The sequence below is a fragment of the Phasianus colchicus genome, chromosome 4 (assembly GCF_987193195.1).
Source record: "Phasianus colchicus chromosome 4, bPhaCol1.hap1.1, whole genome shotgun sequence".
In the NCBI taxonomy this organism is placed as follows: Eukaryota; Metazoa; Chordata; class Aves; order Galliformes; family Phasianidae; genus Phasianus; species Phasianus colchicus.
Genome location: NC_143439.1, coordinates 9,851,128 through 9,871,938, shown reverse-complemented (window position 1 = coordinate 9,871,938; position 20,811 = coordinate 9,851,128). Strand labels below are relative to the sequence as shown.

Here is a 20,811-nt window from a genome sequence, read left to right as displayed (position 1 = left end):
TTGCTCTCTAAACAGATGTGAGAGACGCCTTACTGCACACCTCTCAACTGTAGTTCCTCCAGCTGAGCAAGAGGTCAATAATGTCAGATTACAAGAGCTGTTTTTACCCAGAGGATGAGTGATAAATAACTTGTTTCTATTTATTGAAAAAATAATTTCATTGTGAATTCCAAAACAAGACATTTTTACAAGCCTAGACTACAATCTAAAGCTCATGGTATATTATGGATAAAACTTGGACATTGCACTATATCAAAAATAGACCATTGGGGAAAAAAATAGCATGGAAGCATCACGGAACTTTCATTAGACATTGAGCTGGGCAACAATCCATGGAAAAATATAAAATTTAGTTGAATTCACAACCCAGTTAATCAGTTCTGAAGCCAATGGCATAATCATTGTGTAATTAAGTAGATTTCTCTCAAGAGTTCACCAGTTCACACTGCTTTAATAATTTGTGTGTCAGGGAGGCTGAAGAAAACAAGTTGGTTCAGCATTGAAGAGAAAATTTAAAATACATTTTGAATATCATGCAGATCAGAAAATATGAACACCAATGGCAATGTTTAACATCTGAGTGCCCAGAGAATCAATCATGGGTATTTTACAGCATCAAAGTATTGCAACTCATTAGTAAGCAGCTTGATCACATTTTTTTTTCCAGTTTTGAAGACTAAACACACAAACATGTGTTATGCATAAGAATTGCTGCTCTCATGCAACACATTACCGTCACATTAATTTAGTATAAATGTTACTACAAACATTTCACAGACAAGTGCCTTCTTTTTTAAATTAAATACACCACTATGTATGTAATCTTGTGTTTAAGAAAGAAAAAAACTGAGCATTTCCTGAGAAACCACAGAAGATTAATATGCTTATAACCAACAGCACAAGCTCAAAGTTCTTCTGGAAATCCATCTTATTGTTTATATAGATCTTTACCCTCAGCAGTGGAAGTTCACCACTTTATAAGAAACTTACGTTCTTGAGATATATGCAGAATGCTATAGTAAATATTATTAAAGAGCAACCATTTAAATTATTGGAAAAGCTGACTGCAGATGCAAAAATCAGAAACTGATCGATAGGGACAATAATGACATCTAGTGGACATTCACAAAACAGACTGAGACTAGCAAGGAAAAGAAATCTGGTTTTAGCGTTCGACAAGGTGAAACAAATTGCTAAGTTGTAATAAAGAGGAAAAGACGGAACGTGCTGTTGGATGAAAGCTTTTGGTGTGCTGATGCATTTCTTAGCAGAATATTTCAAAAGAGTTCAAGTTTCTTCCATTTAAGATTTAGGATAAATGTTGTGCTGTTCTTTCAAGTTTTGGACAACTACTCTGAGTAAAAAAAGAAGAGCGGAACATAATTCAGGCACACACGTTTACTAAGCTTCCTACTCCCCCTGTATCTACAACATTCTACTCAAACTGTTCTTGTTTGAACTGAGAAGATAGAAAAACAAAAGAGAAACAATAAAAAGCATCAAAGTCCAACTTCAGACCACTATGAGAACATTTCTTTTCCAGTCATTGCCCATCCTTCTCTTACTGTGAGATCTGACACATAAGGGATTTAAGATAAACCTTCCCAACATGCAACCCTGTAGCAGCTGAGAACCTAAGGGGAGGAAGCTGAAAAACCAAGGTTACCATAATGGAGAATTATCCAACGTACCAACTCACAAGTAACTCAATTATTTTACCTGGCAAACTTCTACAAGGGCAACATCTGCTTTTACTGTTTACCAAAAGCCAGTACATAAACAAAACTAAACATTTCAAGCATCTCAAATCCCATCACAGTGGTTCTTCTAAAGAAATTCTGCTCTGGGTAGAGGTGCCATGATAAACAATACTGTTCCAATTGTTACATTCTTTTAATATGTCCTATTGAAAATGACAAGCATCACAGCTATTAAACTGGAAGTTAGACTGTTCATCGTATTGCCAAGCCTAAAATACTGTGTCCATCTGAGTGCTGAATGACTGCCCACTATAATAATCACACGCCATACGCACAATACCTGTGACATACAGAGCCATAACTGAAGTTCATAGTTTTAAATTCTGATTCCAGACAAGATTAAATAGTCAAGTAATCCTTTCACAAAAATAATTTGAGCTCATGACCATTTTCCTCCTCCCCTTCCCTCCCTTTAAAGCCTAAACTTGTAAATGCTTGCTTTTCTTTTTTTTTTTTTTTAAACTCTTCTTTTTTTGTGTATACCATGCATAAGGCTTTCAGATGCTTCATATCATATAATTATATTTCACCACAGAATACATTTTTGCCACATCAAATGTACTAAGAAAAAGGGGCTATTTTAAGGTGAAGGACAAAATATTATTGACCTACCCGGATTTCCTGGAGATTATGAAAATTATTTCCCACTCTGACAGAGATTTTGCTTGGAGTGTAGCTTTCATCAGACTTGTAGTCTGCATAGATACATAATGTCTTCACTGTTGTTTTTCTTCTGCAAGAAACAACAGAAATGTGTAAGCAACCTGAAGAAAGACATTCAGGAAGTGTCTGTTGCTATAACACAGTATGAGAGTCTACTGATAAATAAGAACCCTACTGTTAAAGCAACAGGTGTGTTTGCACATGGAGTAACGCGCACATTAGAACTGCACCAACATCTTTTGTCTGTCTTCATAAAGGTCATAATACAAAGAATTACAACAAAAGGGCAAGATGCCATATGAATACTTCTATGTGATGAAACATATGCTTGGTTTACCCAACATGGGCTCTAGTACTATACCAAAATGCAACTCTGCATCTTACGAGTTTGGTTAAAAGACTGAAAACATCCTAAAGCCAATCTTGTCAACCAAGCAAAATAGAAAAATAAAAGTTTTTTCAGATCATCAGCTGCTAAATGCAGGACTGCTTTAAAAACAGACAACTACCTTAGAATTACACTCAATGACAGAAAAAGTTAGGACCTTATATAGGTAAATGCAAAACTGCTACAAATGATCTACTACTAACGATTCCTTTTTGTTGCTCATTTAGGAATTTAACAGCCGTAACATCATTTCATATACTCTTCTTTATAAATGCTTTTCAACTGGCCTTTTGCCAGTGAGGTAATACAGGATTACTTCAGGAGCCCCTGCACTTCCAAAACTCCAGTCCTGGTGAATAGACATTGACATGAAGTTATACAAAATGGTCTAAGTCATAAAGAGACATTTTTATTACCTAAATTGGATGTTCACCAGATGAGGCTGCGATCCATCCGACTGCCAGTAAGTTTCTAGATTATCATCTCGTAACTGATCCACTCCAAATCCTAAGAAAAAGACAACAAGACAGTCTTGAATATTCTTGTTATTTGTGATGCCAACATTACTTTTTTTTTTTTTAACAGCAGTTACAAGTTGAAAGATGTTTTCTCAGCTTTAAGGAAATATTTCCAAATAATCGATTTGTACTCTTGACAAAACTAAAACAAGAGTCTGCCAACAAAAGCGCAGTACTGGAGTGCCCTCACATAATCGCCTATTGAGGTCTACAGGATTTTTAATTATTCAACATATTGTCAAATTCCAAACAGTAGGAATGAATTCATAGCAAATGCAAGAACAATGCTTAAGAGTTCCATGTCTCTACATATTCTATAACCAAACTGCTGAACTAAATGAAAATCATCGAGACCATTCCATTACTAGAAAATTTTAGTGGAAGTAGTATTTTCTTCACAAGTTGCTTCTTGAAATATTTTTACAAGCTAATGCCATGGGTTTTTTTTTTTCTTTAAATGTTACAGATTTTTTCCATTCTTTCATCGTCCTTCTATTCATCACACCATTTTAACAATTGCTCACACAAGCTACAGTTTTAATTCAGCAGTCTAAGTTCTACCAGCAATAAAAAAATCCCATTATTCTCCTTAAGTAACCACGCAATAAAATATTTTTCTCCAAAGATACCAGGACACCAGACCAACAGGGTTCAGCCTGAGCACAACATTAAGACAAAGTAATCATTGATTCTAGGGTGTAGGAAGATAACAGATCAGTTCCCAACAGATGTTCCTGGAATAGCAACTTAATCACTCTGAGTGAAGAGAACATGGATTTTCAGATTTGTAGAGGATACAGTTATAAAACTTCCAAATTGCCTCAAGTATGAACAAGGCCAAAATTACTTACAGTGATATTTCCCCATACATCAGATCTGTTGTTATAAGTTGTATTGACAATTTCTTATGAAAACATACAACGTTACACTAAATAACAAAGTTTATATTTAATTCTTACATCAATTGTTGTGATTATACCTGGTTTACAAGATGAAAGCGACCAAACTGCTTGTGAGCCTATTTCTCTTACAGTACCCGTCCTCTCTAACTGCTTTGGATCAGCACCAGGCGGTGTCTTGTTTGGGGTAGTCATTTCTAATTAAAAAAATGAAGTTAGTTACATTTTTAGCATGATAAAAAAAAAAAAACACACACACACACACAGACCATATTTGCTCATATAAAAGCATTAATCCTGTGGCCTTACATTCATGCAAATGATCTACTTTAAAGACTACTGTAGACATGTATCACGCTAATACATACAGTTCCACACAGATGCAAAAATCTGCACCTCAGTTTGATGTGCACCGAAAACATTCGGAAGGTATTTTACTTACGTCACTCTTTTCACACAAACTGAGTTAGTTTCAGGTTTGGGGGTTTTTTTGCTGTTGTTGTTTGTCTGGTGTTTTGTTTTTAAAAAAATGAAAATAAGCCCTGTTGATTTATATGTTAGCACTACAACTTCACTTAAATGGAAGCGGGGAAGGGAAGACATCTTAATCTGCACATTCAGAAGCCAAAGCAAGTCTGTCCTCCTAAAGATACTTCTTCAAAACAAGAAGGGATAGTTTAAACAAATCGTGTAGTCCTTAATTTAGCAGAGGTTAATTATTGCCACACGCATCCAGAGAAAATTCCCCTCAACTTCCCTTCGCCTGCAATCACTGAGCTGTGACTTGCACTGCTCAAGTCATCACATTCACTTTCACACCCCCACTCCTGACTTCTGCCATACACAGACCAGACGCTACTCTTCACATCATACAGAGCACCTTTACTACCTCCTGCGCAATGCCTTAAAAGCCTTGTGTCTACTAAAAAAAAGGATTCCAAACAAATTAGCCCCATGCAAACAATTACAATAAAAGCCTAGAATTAAACACGAAGCACCGAAGAGTCAGGGAAACAGACTCGAATTCCAATCCTTTGCTCACTCACACGCGTGACGAGGAAAGCAAAGTCAAGGACGAGTGTTCCAGTACCCCTGCCACACACAGGATGAGATGCGCCCTCACACCCCGAGGAACGAACGAACGCCCCGCCAAGCAGCCCGCGCGGTCCCCGAACGGAAAAGCCCCACCGAGGAACCGCGACCGCACCTGAGCATCAGCACGGCGGGAGCAGAAGGGAGCGGGAGCCGGCATTCGGGGCCGTCAGCTCCGGCAGCGGGCCGGCTCCGACCGTTCAACGGCCGCGCACGCGCCAAGCGATTTAAATACGGGGGCGGGAAACGGGTGCCCGCGTGCGGCCGGCGGGGAGAGGCGGCGCGCGCGGCCCTGCGCTAATACGGCGCTGGGGGAGCCGGGCTCCCTTAGAACCGGGAGCGCGGGCACTCCGCTGACGTCAGGCGCCGCTCCGGCCGGCGTCACTCGGTGATGACGCCATCAACGGGCGCGTCGCCGCGCCCCGCCCCGCTCCGCCCCGCCCCTTCCCTCCCGCAGGCGCCGCTCTGTCCCTGCCCCGCTCCCGTCCTTCCTCTCTCTCTATGGTGCTCCGCGCAGGCCCCGCCCTGCGGGGGAGGCGGCCATCTTGGCCGGGTGGCGGCGGGAGCACGTTGTGCCGGACCGCGCTCGGCAGCTGCGGCGGCCGCTGAGCCCGGTCCGGAAGCTGGACCCCGTTTGTCGGTAAGCGGGCCGCGGGGAGGAGGGAGGGCGAGTCCGCGGCCCCGTACGGAGCTCGGGGAAGCGGCGCGGCCCTCTCCCCGTGCCGATGGCTCGGCTTTGGGCGCCGGGCCCGGCCGCGGCCCCTTCCTGTGGCACCGCGGCCCCCGGTCCGGCCGCGCTGCGGGTCCGGCCGCGCTGCAGCCGCTTTCTGAGGGAGCCGCCGTGCGGCACAGCGATGCGGATCCGTGCGCAGCCCCGCGGCCGAGCCGGGCCGAAAAAGCCGCCCGGGGGGAGGAGGGAGGGCTGGGCGGCGGGGCTGGCGCTGCTCGGGGAGACAGCCGGGCTCACCGGCAGAAAGTTCACCCGGTGTACGGCTGCCTGCTTGCGTGGCGGAGACCGAGACTCCTTTAAGGCAGCGATAACTCGATTGCCATCTTGACGAGGTAAAAGGGTTAGGATGCACCTCGCAAGTCGAGTTCTAAAAATCAGAAGCGAAGAGGGCATTTCTCTGGGCCCGCAGCAGCACTTGCTCTCCGCCATGCTAAAAAAAAAGAAAAAGAAAAATCGCTTCTGTAATTTTCCTGTGTGCTGATTGCAGTACCTGGGTTTATGCCTTTTGCTTCATGTTGAAGGAAAATATGAAAGATGGAGAGATAATGACCGCGGCTCAGCACAGCTGAGCACACCCACTCGCTGTGCTGCGTCAGTGCGTTTGACCAGACGCTTTTCATGTTCACGTTGCATTTATTTTCATATTCGTGCCGTGCCTTGTGAGCAGCGTGACGAGTTAAGTACAGTCATTAGGTCTGGGGCTTGTTAAACCTCTTGTACAACGTCAGCTCAGTTTCTAAAACGTCAAAACCTGAAGCATAGGCTGGTTTGTAATTCTTAGCGTACACTGGTGGTCTTGTGCCGTTTCCCACTGCTTCTGCTTTCACACTAACAAACGTAGTGATCCCGCACATGCAGATTCTTTGTGTTTAATATCAAGTCACTTGGGGTGTTTTGACTAACTTTTTCTTCTTGTGGAGTCACTGAACGTGATCTGTTAGCAGCGAATCAAGAAAGAATTCTTGAAGCTCATTACTTCCAGAGGAAAGTGTGAATGCTCTCATCCTCTTTCTTTCCACTGTGTTTAGTTTACACGTGATGCAATGTAATTTCATAAAAGTATTAACTCTTTTTTTTTCTGCAGAGTAACTGATATGACTCAATTCTGAACACAGATCTCTCCTTTGTAGCACTTAATTGAATCAACTCTAGCTATCTTTCAGTCTTCACTTGTAACTTTTATTAGTGCTTGTATGTTCTGTGTAATTCAAAGCAATTACAAATCCTTCCCTGTCATTCTAACATGACAGTTCTATTATGAGTAATGCCTGTGACAGAAGAAATAAATAATGGTGTATCAAAGATCATAAGAACATTGACTTGAAATGCTTGTGTTAACATTTTTATGTGTCTTAGTTTTAGACACTTATCTGGTAAGTGACATAACTGGACTTAGTTTGCAGCATGTGGCTTCAATAAATTATACTGGCAAGGTATTGAAAACTCTTTTGTTAGTAGTTGTCACTCTTTATCATTCTTTCACCTGCACCATCAGTCCATAGTTCTGACAGAATTTGCTGATCCAAAATAACCACTCTATAGTTAGTAGCAGATAAATGTTTTTGTGCTCTGTCTTCAGTTCTGTTCTTGATTTGGAAAGCAGAAACACAGATCTGAACTTAAGTGCTTCTGAATACCAGTTCCTCCTGCTGACTGTACCTAGCAATTAATGCTGTGCTGAACTCTACCACATGCATCCCATATTTGTTGCTGACTTGTGTTTTGAGAGTTCACTGTTTGCACCTTGAAATCAGACAGTCCTGTTTGATGCATTAAACTAAACACTACTGAGGTAATGGCACATGAGCATGTAACCTGAGTTCAGTCTGGTTTTGGACACCTATTTAATCTGCTTTAAACTAGCAGTTCTGAGTAGAATTATCTTTTTTGTCTCTTCTGGGTAGCAATCATTGTAGACATCAGGACAGTCCTGGCGATGTTGTGGAAGTGACAGATATTCATTTCTGAAAATGGTTTCATACCACCATAGAGTTTTGAATAAACTGGTGCTTCATTGTGTAGATGGGAGCAGGAATGCCTGATCCTACATCTCCATACTGGCTTTGTAGTTCTGTTTCTCTCTCCCACCCCCAGTACTCTTCGCACACTTACATCTCTGACTTTGAGGCAATTCAAAACTCTTCACTGCAGGTGGTTATTTTCACATATTGTGGCATTAGGAAAAAAAAGAATTGCAAGGCTGTTGTATTACTTAAGAACCAAGGTCTGATTCAGCAATGATCCTGTTCAGACTTCAGTGTAATTTTCCCACCAAGATTAGAATCATAGAATGGCCCGGGGATTAGAATCATAGAATCATAGAATGGCCTGGGTTGAAAAGGACCACAACAATCATCCAGTTCCAACCCCCCTGCTATGTGCAGAGTGGCCAACCACCAGGCCAGGCTGCCCAGAGCCACATCCAGCCTGGCCTTGAATGCATCCAAGGATGGGGCATCCACAACCTCCTTGGGCAACCTGTTCCAGCGTGTCACCACCCTCTGTGTGAAAAATTAGGTGGAAAGCTTGTTGAAGTAAATGGCATAAACTAAGTGTTTGAAGCCGTTTCGGTGCGCTCTTTTAGAGGGACTCACTCCCGTGTCCTCCTCTGTTGCTAAATTTAAGCTAAGCACCAGACTGGAAAGGTGGAAAGTGCAGAAAGTCTGTCTGGCCTGCTAATCTGTATTGCCCAGATGCAAACATCTACCACAGGTTAGGGAGGTTGGGCAGGGAAAGCAAGCTCCTGAACTACAGTGCTTTGTCTGCTGGAGCTTGCTCTTATAACCTGTAGAAATAGCTGTATGTGTAGTTAGAGATAAGGTGACTAGGGAGGAAAGCCCTGCCCAGGAGGTAGACAGTGTGGTCTGCCTGCTCAAAGTCCTTAGCCACACAGGCTTTTTTGGAAGAAGGACTCACCCAGGTGGGGCATTTCCCTTGGGAAGCTGTAGAGAGAGTAAGTATTTCACCTCTGGATACTCTGCACGTTGCTGACAGAACTTTCATTAAAAAGCAGTAGAATGTATTCCTGATGAAGGTATCTTTCTCTTCATCGAAACGCAGGCAAAATCCATTATCTCAGTTGCCTAGAAAATTGTCAAACATCGTTAGAATTTGTAATAATAAACTTCATGTTTCTTGTTTTCTTATGTAAGAAAAATGTATTGAAGTTAGAATTGCAAACCCTTTGTTCCATGCCTACAATGAATGTATCAGCCACTGGACTATGGAGTGAGTTTTATTTGTTTTTTTTTAACATTCAGTCGTTAATAACATCAGTGATATCATTAAGATTTACTTTTTGGCTCTTAAGAAGTTAAAATATTAAAGAAAAAATAGAGATACTGAAATAAGCGACAGCCACAAGAAGGTTGGAGGCATGACTAAACAACTGCATTCATTTGTATCTGATGAGAGCATCTTTAGCCATTAAAATACTTCGGGAATTCAGAACAGGAGTAAGGCTATGACTTCTGAAAGGAAGCGCTGAAAATATTCATGATAATAATGGACTTAAAGATTCAATAACATCTTAATTTCTTATCTCTGCTCCGCGTAAGGTGCCAGTCAGTTTCTTCATTCATATTAATAGTATCTGTAGGGTTCTTTCTAACTGAAGCTCTTAGTGAAGAATAAGGTTAAATGTAATAAATATGCCATACACCTATTTTTTTATATACCATACACCTATTTTATTCTTGCTTTCTTTAGAAGGCTGAAACTCACAACTTTGCATTATATAAAAGCCATATGTAGTAAATAGCCTGCAAAGCTTTAGTTTGGAGGGACAAAGATATACTGGACATCCAATAGAAGACAGTTCTTTTCATAAGAAATATTGAAATCCTTTTCCTGGAAGGATTGTGCAGGTTGCATGGAAATTAGAAGACAGTTAGTCTTCATGCCACTGACACAAAGCACAGGATATTTAGTTCTTGCTATTATATGCTTTTCTAGGAAGCAAATGCATTCTCAGATATAATTGCAATTTTATTTTACAATCGAGAAATTGGAGAGGAATGGAAAAGCAAATTTTAAAACCTAAGCCATTACATCAGTATCCTTTCCACTTGTATCCGAGTGTATTTGCCCTGATTGCTGTCTGTTTTTAACACAGGGAAAAATTATATTTTGATTTTTTTTTGTCTCCGAATCCTGCTAGGAATAAACTTGAGATGTGTACTGTCTCCCCTGTGCTGTCAGTAACTCTGTTCTGTTTTTTGTTTTTTTTTCCTTAAGATCTGGAAGACAGATCACCCTCATAATTGGTGAATGCGTGTAACCATCAACCGTGCATTATGGCAGACAAATTAACAAGAATTGCTATTGTCAACCATGACAAGTGTAAGCCAAAGAAATGCCGTCAGGAATGCAAAAAGAGTTGTCCTGTGGTTCGAATGGGTAAGAGATGTATCTTAGCAAAGTATTTAAGCACTTCGGGAAGTCTGAAGTAATGTTCAGTGAGAATGAGCCAGGGTGTTGGGCTTTTTGTTCTTTGTTGTATGAAGACTGTAAAAGTTGAACGTTCATCATTGAAAGCATGAGCAATTCATAGCAGTAATGCCAATTCTGAAGCCTTCAAATGATTTAAAGCTGCTGTGGCTCTTGGTAGGATCATATCATTGAATAGCTTGGGTTGGAAAGGATCTGTGAAATCACTGACTTCCAACCCTTGCCATGAGCAGGAACACTTCCTGCTAGACTAGGTTGCCCAGGGCCCCTTCCAGCCTGGATGTGAGCACTTCCAGGGATGGGTCATCCACAGCTTTTCAGAGCAACCTCGTCCAGTGCCTCACCACCCTCACCATGAAGAATTTCTTCCTAATATTTGACTATGTGTTCTTCTTTGGACTTTAGTAGTACTAGTAAGAAATAGGATACGTCAGAAACTTTCTTGAGTTAATGTTATTCTTTATCACCAGGAAAACTTTGCATAGAAGTCTCACCACAGAGCAAAATAGCATGGATCTCTGAAACACTTTGTATTGGTTGTGGGATTTGCATCAAGGTAAATGTTTATCTGCTTTATATAAAGTGATCATATTATTATGCTAATATTACACTACATTACTATGCAGACAGTAACTTCACAAAGTGATTTAGTTTCCCTGAATAATCAGACCTTGTTAACTGTTACTGTTAAAATTAAGTACTGTGGTAGGTTACTGAACTGGTGGGGCTGGGGATGTAGGCTGTATCATTTTGTTTATAACTTCGTTTTGGGGTGGTTGGGAGTTTGGCTGGTTGGCTGGCTGGTTTTGGTGGTGGTTTTCTTTGTTTTGGTGGGGTTTTTTTCTGTTGTTGTGTGTCTTCGTGGGTTGTTTTTGTAACAGTAGGCACCAAACAATCTCTTTTGTAAGAGAGCTATTGCATATATGCTGTTTAACTTCTGTCATTGACTGAGTCTATATTGCTGCTTTAATTTGAAAAGTGTGCTATAGTCTTTCTTTGGAGAAAGTTGACTAAGTAAATGACAGTGAAGTAGCTTTTTGACAGAATATCCCAAGTTGGAAGGGACCCATAGGGATCATCGAGTCAAACTCCTGATTGTAGTATGAAAGTCTGTAAACTCCAGTCATTAAACTGCTGAAAAAAGTCATTGACATAGCCTGTAAATGGTTTGGTGTAATTTACTGAGAAGCAAAAAATCTTTAACTGGTGCAATGTAGCCAGTCTTCTTTTTGTGAAAGTTCTTTTTTGAAAAAAAAAAAATTAAGCACCAGTTAGCTGTGCAGTACCAAAAATAAGAATTCTGGTAGTAAATTGTTTGTGTGCACAAGCAATATAATACATAAATATGTTTAAATTACAGAAATGTCCTTTTGGAGCCTTGTCAATTGTTAACTTACCGAGCAACCTGGAGAAAGAAACAACACACAGATACTGTGCCAATGCCTTCAAACTTCACAGGTATTTTATTTTCCAGACCAATGTAAAAGACAAAGCTTTTCAAGATTTTGTTAGTCTAAACTAGGAGTTCATATCCAGCTGTTCACGGTTATTGGCTCAGTAGCTTCATTTTTGGATGCTAATGACTGTTTTTCTTATTTAAAAATACGGTAGTGAAATTAAATGTAAGTGCTTATTTTACAGAACAAATGTTCCTGATTAAAAACCAAACGGTTTTTAATTTTTGCTGCACCATGTACTGTCAGATTAACAGTGTAGGTTTAAATAATCAGCAAGTCTGAAAACAGGTTTGTAGCATTTTCTTCACTTCTGAATCTTGGTGTGTGACAGCATTAAATCAATTAACCCAAAGTTATCGATGTCGCATGCAGGTTGCCTATCCCTCGTCCAGGTGAAGTCCTGGGTTTGGTTGGAACCAATGGTATTGGAAAATCAACTGCCTTGAAAATTCTAGCAGGAAAGCAGAAGCCAAATCTTGGAAAATATGATGTATGTATCAGCAATAAAATAGAATTGGCATTATAGATAGCTGTTGTTATGCAATTTCATCAAATGTTCCTGTATAGGAATGTGGTAAATTTGGAAGGACAGTGGAGCTTTACCTCTTTAGAGCCCACAGGATCTAACTCCACCCAGAAACAATAGTAGAAGGATGTTTATTACAGCACCAAGTATTCTTCAGGCTTTTTTTTCTTTGATTCTTATAAAGATTTCTTATTACAAAAAATGTGGTTATTGTTAATTGTTGATGAGGACGTTTCCAACTGTACACTTCAATACTATGTTCTGAAAATCCTTAGTTTCTTCACGTTGCCAAATGCTTAGACATTTTGATAGTCTGCTGGCCACAAGCAGCCAGCCTGGAAAATAATTTACAAGACTTTAACTAACGCTACACCAAAAGGCATGTTATTATAGAAAAGGCAGTCACTACTGTGACTCTTCTTATCAGACAGTATTTCAGTTATCGCCTTCCCTGCTTCACATCACCTTGTGATGTCTATTGAACCTCTATTTGTCTGTTTCTTTATCTGAAAGAATATCATTTTAATTAATCATCCGTTTTATGACTGCCACTTGAAACTACAAAGAAGAAACAACTTTCCAGCTGTATCTTCCATCCTTATTTAAGTTTGGTTTATATTATTTTGTGGACTTCTTGTTTCAGGTGGTAGATTGCAGCAATAGCAAAACTTTTGACCCTTTGAATGTAGTTAATTGAATTGTCATGCTTCCAAAATCAGACTTTCCATTGAAGAGCCAAATCATTATGACCACAGAAACACATGGTATAAATTGAATCCTACATGCTGCTTCTGCTCTAAAATTTAGGAATCATTTCCTCTGCGTGTTTTTCTTGGCTTGGAAATACAGTTGCATTACCCTGTTTTTGTAACTGTGTTAACCATCAAAATAATTAATTTAGCATCATTGAAAGTAGTAACGCTATGCAAAATTACACTGTTCAGATTAAGTTTTTTCCCTCGGGTGATTGGTCTGAACAGTTTTGTTTATTATTTGAGGTGTTGGGTTTTTCTTGGTTTTCCTTTTTCCTCTTCTTTCCTTGGAAATGTCTGTAAGCAGAGAAGATGACCAGTTTTTATTGCATCTTCTGTGCAAGTTGATTTTATCAGTTTAGTTCCTTTCCTTTGGATTAGCTGCGTCAGCTAGCAAATACATTCCTTTACAGTAATCCACACCATTATTTTGCCCTGCGACGTAGTTTCACTCACACATCTTAATTGTCCAGGTGCAAATGTAAGGTGCTTTTCTTGAGAGAGGTACTGGCAATGCACCTTAAACAAAAATAAATCTCAACTCTTTTCCATTTTGCAGTTGGTTTGTTTTGTTCTTAACAGCAACTTTGCAGAGGCAACAAAATAATTTAGGGACTAGCTTTTTATCCAGGTCTTGTTTTGTTTTTTCAGTCTTGCAAGCATATTCCATTTGCTGTGTTGGTTGGCATTTTAAAATCGTACCACCTAAAATACACCATCAGAAATGTCTTAAATAAAAATGGGCTTTAATTTTGTCACAGGATCCACCTGACTGGCAAGAAATTTTGACTTATTTCCGAGGTTCTGAATTACAAAATTATTTCACCAAGATCCTGGAAGATGACTTAAAGGCTATCATTAAGCCTCAGTACGTGGACCAGATCCCTAAAGCTGCAAAGGTAAGAAATGTCATTACTTAATGGAAAATTAGCTTCTCCTGAGATGCTTCTTATTATTTAAAGATTTTGTTCATGTGAAAAACTCACTAGTCTCTGCAAAAATTAATCTTGATATAGCATTGTTGGGTTATCTGTACTGCTTATCTTTTAGGGAACGGTGGGATCAATTCTGGATAGAAAGGATGAAACAAAGACACAAACTGTTGTATGTCAGCAGCTTGGTAAGTAATTTTGCAAAATCAGTATTTATACTGAGGAAAAAAAAAAAGTTGCTGCAGATGTAATGGTTTAAATTCTATCATTTTTTTAAAATATATATATATAAAATGTAAATGTACTTTGGTAGAAAGCTTAGGTCTTGCTTTAAGTACCACCTGAACCAGTAATACCTGTTAGTGTCAAAGGAAAGCTAATAGATATGTTCTAATTAACAGAATCAAATGCAGTTTCTCTTTCATGGTAGAACATGTTTATTTTAAAACTGGAAAAATTCCAGTTACCATCTGCTGTTCTTGCTTGCTTAGAACTCAGTCAAAATCTTAGCATCTCCTATGGTGAGAAGCATTGCATGTAGAAAATACTACGCAAGCATGTAAAAATTCTTATTCAAAAAGTTGTGTGTAAGTAATTCTAGCGGGAGTAATATCCTGGTTTCTGAGAATAATATAATTAATAAGAACATCTGCACAGTCCAGCCTGAATAATTTTTGTACATTTTGAATTCAGTTGTTAACTAAACTGAGGTGTTAATTTAGGTGTTGCAAAACTAAGATCAAGATTCTTTTTGGTAGACCTGGGTAGTGAAGGTGGGCTAAGTTGTACTGCCAGAAATGTGGTCTGTGGCAAGAAAACAACTGGCTTTACCCATTCACTAATGTCTGGAGAACTGGCTTGTCCTGCAAATAAGAACTTTTCAATAAGGTCTCACAAGAAGGGATTGTAAAAACGGTGTACTTTCTACTTAGAGACCGAAATCTTCAGTAAATATGTGGTAGAAAAGCAAACAGGAATGTAATCTTTATGCCTGTTAGGAAGCAGCCATACAAATGAATCAGCTATTGTTGCAGGGAAGTCATTACGTGCTGTGACTCCTGTGAATAGTATTATGATGATTCTGTATCAACTTACTTACTTTACTTCTCTCTGTTTTTTTCCTCTGTGTAGGATGTCTGCTGTGATTATACATGTTTACATAGGTAATAAGCGTATGAATTGTTTGGTATAACATATCTAAAATTAGACTCTTATTTGCAGACTTAACCCATCTGAAAGAAAGAAATGTTGAGGACCTTTCAGGAGGAGAGCTTCAGAGATTTGCTTGTGCAGTTGTTTGCATTCAGAAGGCTGATATGTATGTTTAATTTACTTCTATTACCCATTGCTTCTACTAACCTGTCTCAGAGTGTGTCCTTTAATGTTAATGTTTTGCAAGAAATATTTGAACAAAAGATTGATTGATTTTTACGCTTTGGCCAATTTGGCACCTTGGATCTATTTTTCTTTCATATGTAGTATGTTTTTTGTTTTGTTTCTAATTTGTCTGACCAAAAATATCTAATTTCAGAGAGGTAGCTATTTGTCAGTGTACCTCAATCATCTCTGAGTAACAAATGGACAGAAAAGAGATCCTTCCCCACTTTTGGGAAGTCGTTTCCCTCTTCCTCTATATTGCAGCCAGGAAATACAGGCTATGTCTACTCTGTGCTGTTACTCGACTCCTTGGATCAAGAAAGCGAGATCATAAGACTGCATTTTCTGGCTTTTATTTTGTTGTTATTTTGATTTGATCTAAGGGGAGATGATGTCTTTGTTCCAGTCTCCTACAATTGGTGGATTTGCACTTCCTGTTAAATTTAAGATGAATCAAAACTGAGTGCATGGGATTCTTAACTGATTGGTGACTTCTTGTAACATAACCTTTTCAGAGCTTTAACAATTTCATGTTATACTAACCAAAGATTTAAGGCAAGTGTCAGTAAACAATTTTCATTTTTACTCTCCCTTATAGAAGTAATATGAATTTTTATTTGTGTGTTTAGTGGTTGAAATGCTAGTATTAAATTTGAATATGTTGAAAGCTTACCTTCTCATAAAATATTACTCTTTCTTTTGGGGTTAGCTTTATGTTTGATGAGCCTTCGAGCTACCTGGATGTCAAGCAGCGCTTGAAAGCTGCCATTACTATTCGATCCCTAATAAACCCTGACAGGTAAGTATAACCTTGAAATGTTGTTCTAGTCTATAATAGTAGTCAACTGTACAGAATTAAAAAAAAAAAAAAGCCAGTCCATCTCCCTCGAAGTGTGAACTTCTCAGTATGGTACATTAATAGATGCTTAAAGTATTCCAAGCCAGTAATATCTTAATTTTTCACGTTGGAGATGTCCTGTAGTTTCTGTAGTTAGTATTTCAGCATTTTGTACTAAGTACGTGAAAATATTGATAGTTTGTGTGTGTGCAAGACTACATAAGCGTATTTGGGGTTGAAGTATAAAACACTCTGACTGCTTTTTTTCAGGTACATTATCGTTGTAGAGCATGATCTAAGCGTGTTAGATTATCTCTCTGACTTTATCTGCTGCCTGTATGGTGTGCCAAGTGCTTACGGTGTTGTCACTATGCCTTTCAGCGTAAGAGAAGGTAATTCTTGCCATATTTTACTACTTAAACCTACAAAAATTCTGCGGAAGAAAAAATATTTAAGAAAAGAATGTGAATGTGTATTCTTTCTGTTCTGTAGTTCTTTGGCAACTAAAAAATTACTATTCTGTACAGAAGTTCCTTTTTTTTTTTTTTTTTTTTTTTGTTAGGCATTTTTAATTCCCTTTCTCTCTTTGTAGGCATAAACATCTTTTTAGATGGCTATGTTCCCACTGAAAATCTGAGGTTTCGAGATGCATCTCTGGTGTTTAAAGTGGCTGAAACAGCTAATGAAGAAGAGGTTAAAAAGATGTGTATGTACAAATATCCAGGAATGAAAAAAAAGATGGGAGAATTTGAACTATCCATAGTAGCTGGAGAATTTACAGATTCTGAAATCATGGTGATGTTAGGGGAAAACGGTAAGTGGAATTCTTGTTAGAAATTATTTCAACAACCCTTTGCCCCTAAAGCCTTTCTGGAATTGGGGGGCCAAGCTGCTAAATGATTGTTTTTAAGTCAAGTTGAATGCTCGTTTCCTAGTGAAGATGTGCCATGAGCTTGCTGTATAAATAATGGGAACTTGAAGTTACTTGAATGTTAAGAATACTCTTATTTTATTTGTTATCCCATTTTAAGGACTCAAAGGGGCAGGATGATTATTGAGCTGGCGAGCTTAGCCATGCATCTATACTGCTGTAGCTTTAAATGTCTTTTTGATTTGAAAACCAATAGCAAGTACTGCTTGCTTAAACTAAATATAGGAATACTCAGCAGTTTCATTTTAAAATGTGTTTTTTACCCAGTCTTTATTTTGTTCTATCACTGATTTTACTAGACATCTAACTTAATAAATAAGTCTCACGTATATGTAACTTGTATCTTCTTTTAGGAACTGGCAAAACTACATTTATCCGAATGCTTGCAGGAAGACTTACACCTGATGAAGGAGGTACTACTTAGTTTCAACTGATGTGTTGTGTTTAAGATATGGGAAAGGCTCTTGTTTTCATGATAAACTTTATCTTTTTCTAGGTGAGGTCCCAATTCTAAATGTCAGCTACAAGCCACAGAAGATCAGTCCTAAATCTACAGTATGTTTAACTCTTACTTATTAAGCATTGTGTTTGCTGCAAAAAGCATGTTCTTAGTATAGAAGTAGAATTTGTTGATGCCCTGAATAGAATTAAAAGAGCATTTTGTTTTTAATTATTTTCTTGTAGCAGGACACGTAAAACTGAGTGGCAGAATTTTTCTTTTGATAGGGAAGTGTTCGTCAGCTACTGCATGAGAAGATAAGAGATGCCTATACCCATCCCCAGTTTGTAACTGATGTAATGAAACCTCTTCAAATAGAAAACATCATTGACCAAGAGGTATTAACGGCCTGGGAGAATATTGTAATTTTTGAGTGTTAAAGAAGAAATGTGGCTCACTTTTCTTTTCTCCCCTTACTAGGTTCAAACGTTGTCCGGTGGTGAGCTGCAGCGTGTTGCATTAGCTCTTTGTCTTGGTAAACCTGCAGATGTCTACCTAATTGATGAACCTTCAGCATATTTAGACTCTGAACAACGTCTAATGGCTGCTAGAGTCATGAAACGGTAAAGTGAAGGCAGTGGGGAAAATGCTTAACACTTTCAGTAGTTCTACAGTTAATTCAAAGTCAGATCTCTCTCCCTTCTGTTTCTATTTCAGTTTCATTCTCCATGCTAAAAAAACAGCTTTTGTGGTAGAACATGACTTTATCATGGCTACATATCTTGCTGATCGGGTGATTGTTTTTGATGGTGTTCCTTCCAAGAACACAGTTGCAAACAGGTAAGAGGTTCATTGTATAAGCAAGATACAAGATGACAAAATAGAAATTAATTGTTCCTCAATAAAAATAAAGAGGAGAAGTATCCTTGGCTGTGGAAATTAAGTCAGGAGCTGCTCTAGCTTTTTTATTCTAGCCTTAGTCTACTGCACAGGAGCTGAACTGTAGTCACAGGAGGACGAGTAGGCGGCATCAGTGGGGAAGGATGCAGAAAGGGCTGTTAGCTGAGTATGCTTAAGGAAAATAGCTTACAGATGCATTAAAAGAAAGCTGTGAACTAGGGTTGGTTTTGGCACCTATGTAAATACTGTGGGACGTGCAAGTTTTGACGGCAACATAGCATCTGTGGTTTTCACATGTTAAAGTATAAAGCTGTCCTTTTTGGATTTCTCTACTTCTGTTCCAATAAATAAATAATTTCATATAAACCATGGAAACTTTCAACAATAACCATATTGGAAATCATGCTTGTAGAGCACTGTAATTTGGAAGTAGTTAATAGGTCTTCATAGGTGCTAGCTTGCTTGTTTTTGATGACCATGTTTTCTGAATTAAAAAAACCACCCAATTGCCTAACTACTTCTCAGCATCGTGTTATGATTTTTTGTTGCAATTTTTTTTTTTTTTTTTACAATACATAAATAACTTATGTGCCAACTCGCATGTAAGTATATAAATATAGTAAGAAGAATGCAAAGGCAGCAAGTAGCCTTCTAGTGACATACTGAGGTACTGAAAATATTGCACATGTACATCAAATACCTGCTCTCAGTTGTGTTACTGGACCTGAATGAGCTCAGGCTGGAAATCAAAGCTCGCTGTAGTCTGGCATAGCTGCCAGCACAAGTATGGAACATCTGATAACTTAGCTGGAAATTATGCACCATCTCTAATGTTCACCTCTCTTAACAGTCCTCAGACTCTCTTGGCTGGAATGAATAAGTTTTTATCTCAACTTGAAATCACTTTCAGAAGAGATCCTAACAACTACAGACCAAGAATAAACAAACTCAATTCAATCAAGGTAAGAAGCACCTTTAGAGTGATGAAGCCATGACTGTTTAAGATAAATCTGGGATTTAAAATAAGGAACAGAATGAAGGCTAGCATGCAAATCTTGCTGTGCTGGAAAACAATACCTGGGATGAGAATTAAGAGTAATAAGTAAAATAGGAAGGAATTGAGCTAACTGGTTTTAATTTCAGCTAAGTCTGCCAAAGGCTACTTTTAGTAATGCTGACCTTTTTTCTTTTCCCAAGGATGTGGAACAAAAGAAGAGTGGAAACTACTTTTTCTTGGATGACTAAATATTGAATCTGAGCATCTTTTGTAACTGGCCCATAGAAATGCATATTCAAATCAAATATTGATGGATAAGAAGGCTCAATTGGGTTTTAGAACACTTCATTTTTTTGGAGCTTAAACCTGTGCTGCGTGTAACATCTGAGACCAATAGCAGTATAAAATCTAGTCTGACTAAAACTGCCACTTTCTATATTTTGGTGACACAGCCCTATTTCCAGTGTTATAATTCCAAACAGACCATCTTGAAATTGTGCAAGTGAGGCTCCAGCTTTTTCAAAATTACCAAGAGGTTTTCAATTCCATCTATTCTACTCACATACCAGGTGCTTACTGGACTTCCAAGTTTTTTAAAATCATTGAAGCTTTTCTGTACAAGATGGAGACTTACCAGGAATGTCAAGATACAGAAGATCCTCTTATTTTAAAAAGGCTGAATCTCTCTGTATGAGGGTTTCATAAATAAATGTCCTCCAAACTTACAGCTCTTCTGTGATACGGTGCAAAAGTTCTGATGGAGCAGTGTCTGTGTGGTTATAGGATGTCACGCACACCTTTATCACATTACAAAAAGAAACAAAAGGAGTACCAACCACCTATAACAGTGTAAAGAAGGACATTATATCTTTAAGTCCTCAATCCATATGCATCTTCTCAGACCTAGGTACAAGAGAATAATCAAATAAAGTCTCAAGGAAAACACTAAAATCCTGTCAAGCTTGTGTCACTTAAACTTGCATAAGTGAAAAAAAAAGATTCCCGGCTGGCTTCATGTCCCAGCTGCTTTGCTTTACACACTATGCAGTAGAGGAAGAAGTAGGTTTACTAAGTAATAAAACATTTCTAAAGTACTGATGTCAGCAGAACCTTCCTTGACTGTATTGCAATCCAGCTATGTGGAGCTGAAGAGAATGTGTACG

At 38.7% G+C, this 20,811-nt stretch overlaps 2 protein-coding genes across 11 annotated transcripts in view; one reads left to right on the top strand and one right to left on the bottom strand.

Annotated features, from left to right (window-relative positions):
- Positions 1–5,713, bottom strand: part of ANAPC10 (anaphase promoting complex subunit 10) — a 156,005-nt gene extending 150,292 nt beyond the window's left edge. For 3 of the 10 annotated variants that reach the window (XM_031588854.2, XM_090138599.1, XM_090138598.1), the window contains exons 1-4: positions 5,436–5,713; positions 4,309–4,425; positions 3,228–3,318; positions 2,373–2,493 (exon numbers count right to left, since the gene is read on the bottom strand). In XM_031588854.2, the coding sequence (XP_031444714.1) occupies positions 2,373–2,493; positions 3,228–3,318; positions 4,309–4,423 (327 nt within the window). In that variant the 5' untranslated portion in view covers positions 4,424–4,425; positions 5,436–5,713. The other 7 variants (XM_090138601.1, XM_031588855.2, XM_090138600.1 and 4 more) reach the window with 4 other exon arrangements.
- A 62-nt stretch (positions 5,714–5,775) lies between these two features.
- On the top strand, positions 5,776–20,691 carry ABCE1 (ATP binding cassette subfamily E member 1). The gene is made up of 18 exons (XM_031588842.2): positions 5,776–5,960; positions 10,287–10,448; positions 10,970–11,055; positions 11,860–11,957; positions 12,329–12,446; positions 13,996–14,133; positions 14,285–14,354; positions 15,388–15,484; positions 16,253–16,342; positions 16,652–16,773; positions 16,974–17,195; positions 17,666–17,725; positions 17,809–17,867; positions 18,039–18,149; positions 18,232–18,374; positions 18,469–18,591; positions 19,502–19,613; positions 19,849–20,691. The coding sequence occupies exons 2-18, from the start codon at positions 10,346–10,348 to the stop codon at positions 19,894–19,896; spliced, it is 1,800 nt and encodes a 599-aa protein (XP_031444702.1). The 5' UTR covers positions 5,776–5,960; positions 10,287–10,345; the 3' UTR covers positions 19,897–20,691.
- Positions 20,692–20,811: the final 120 nt, after the last annotated feature.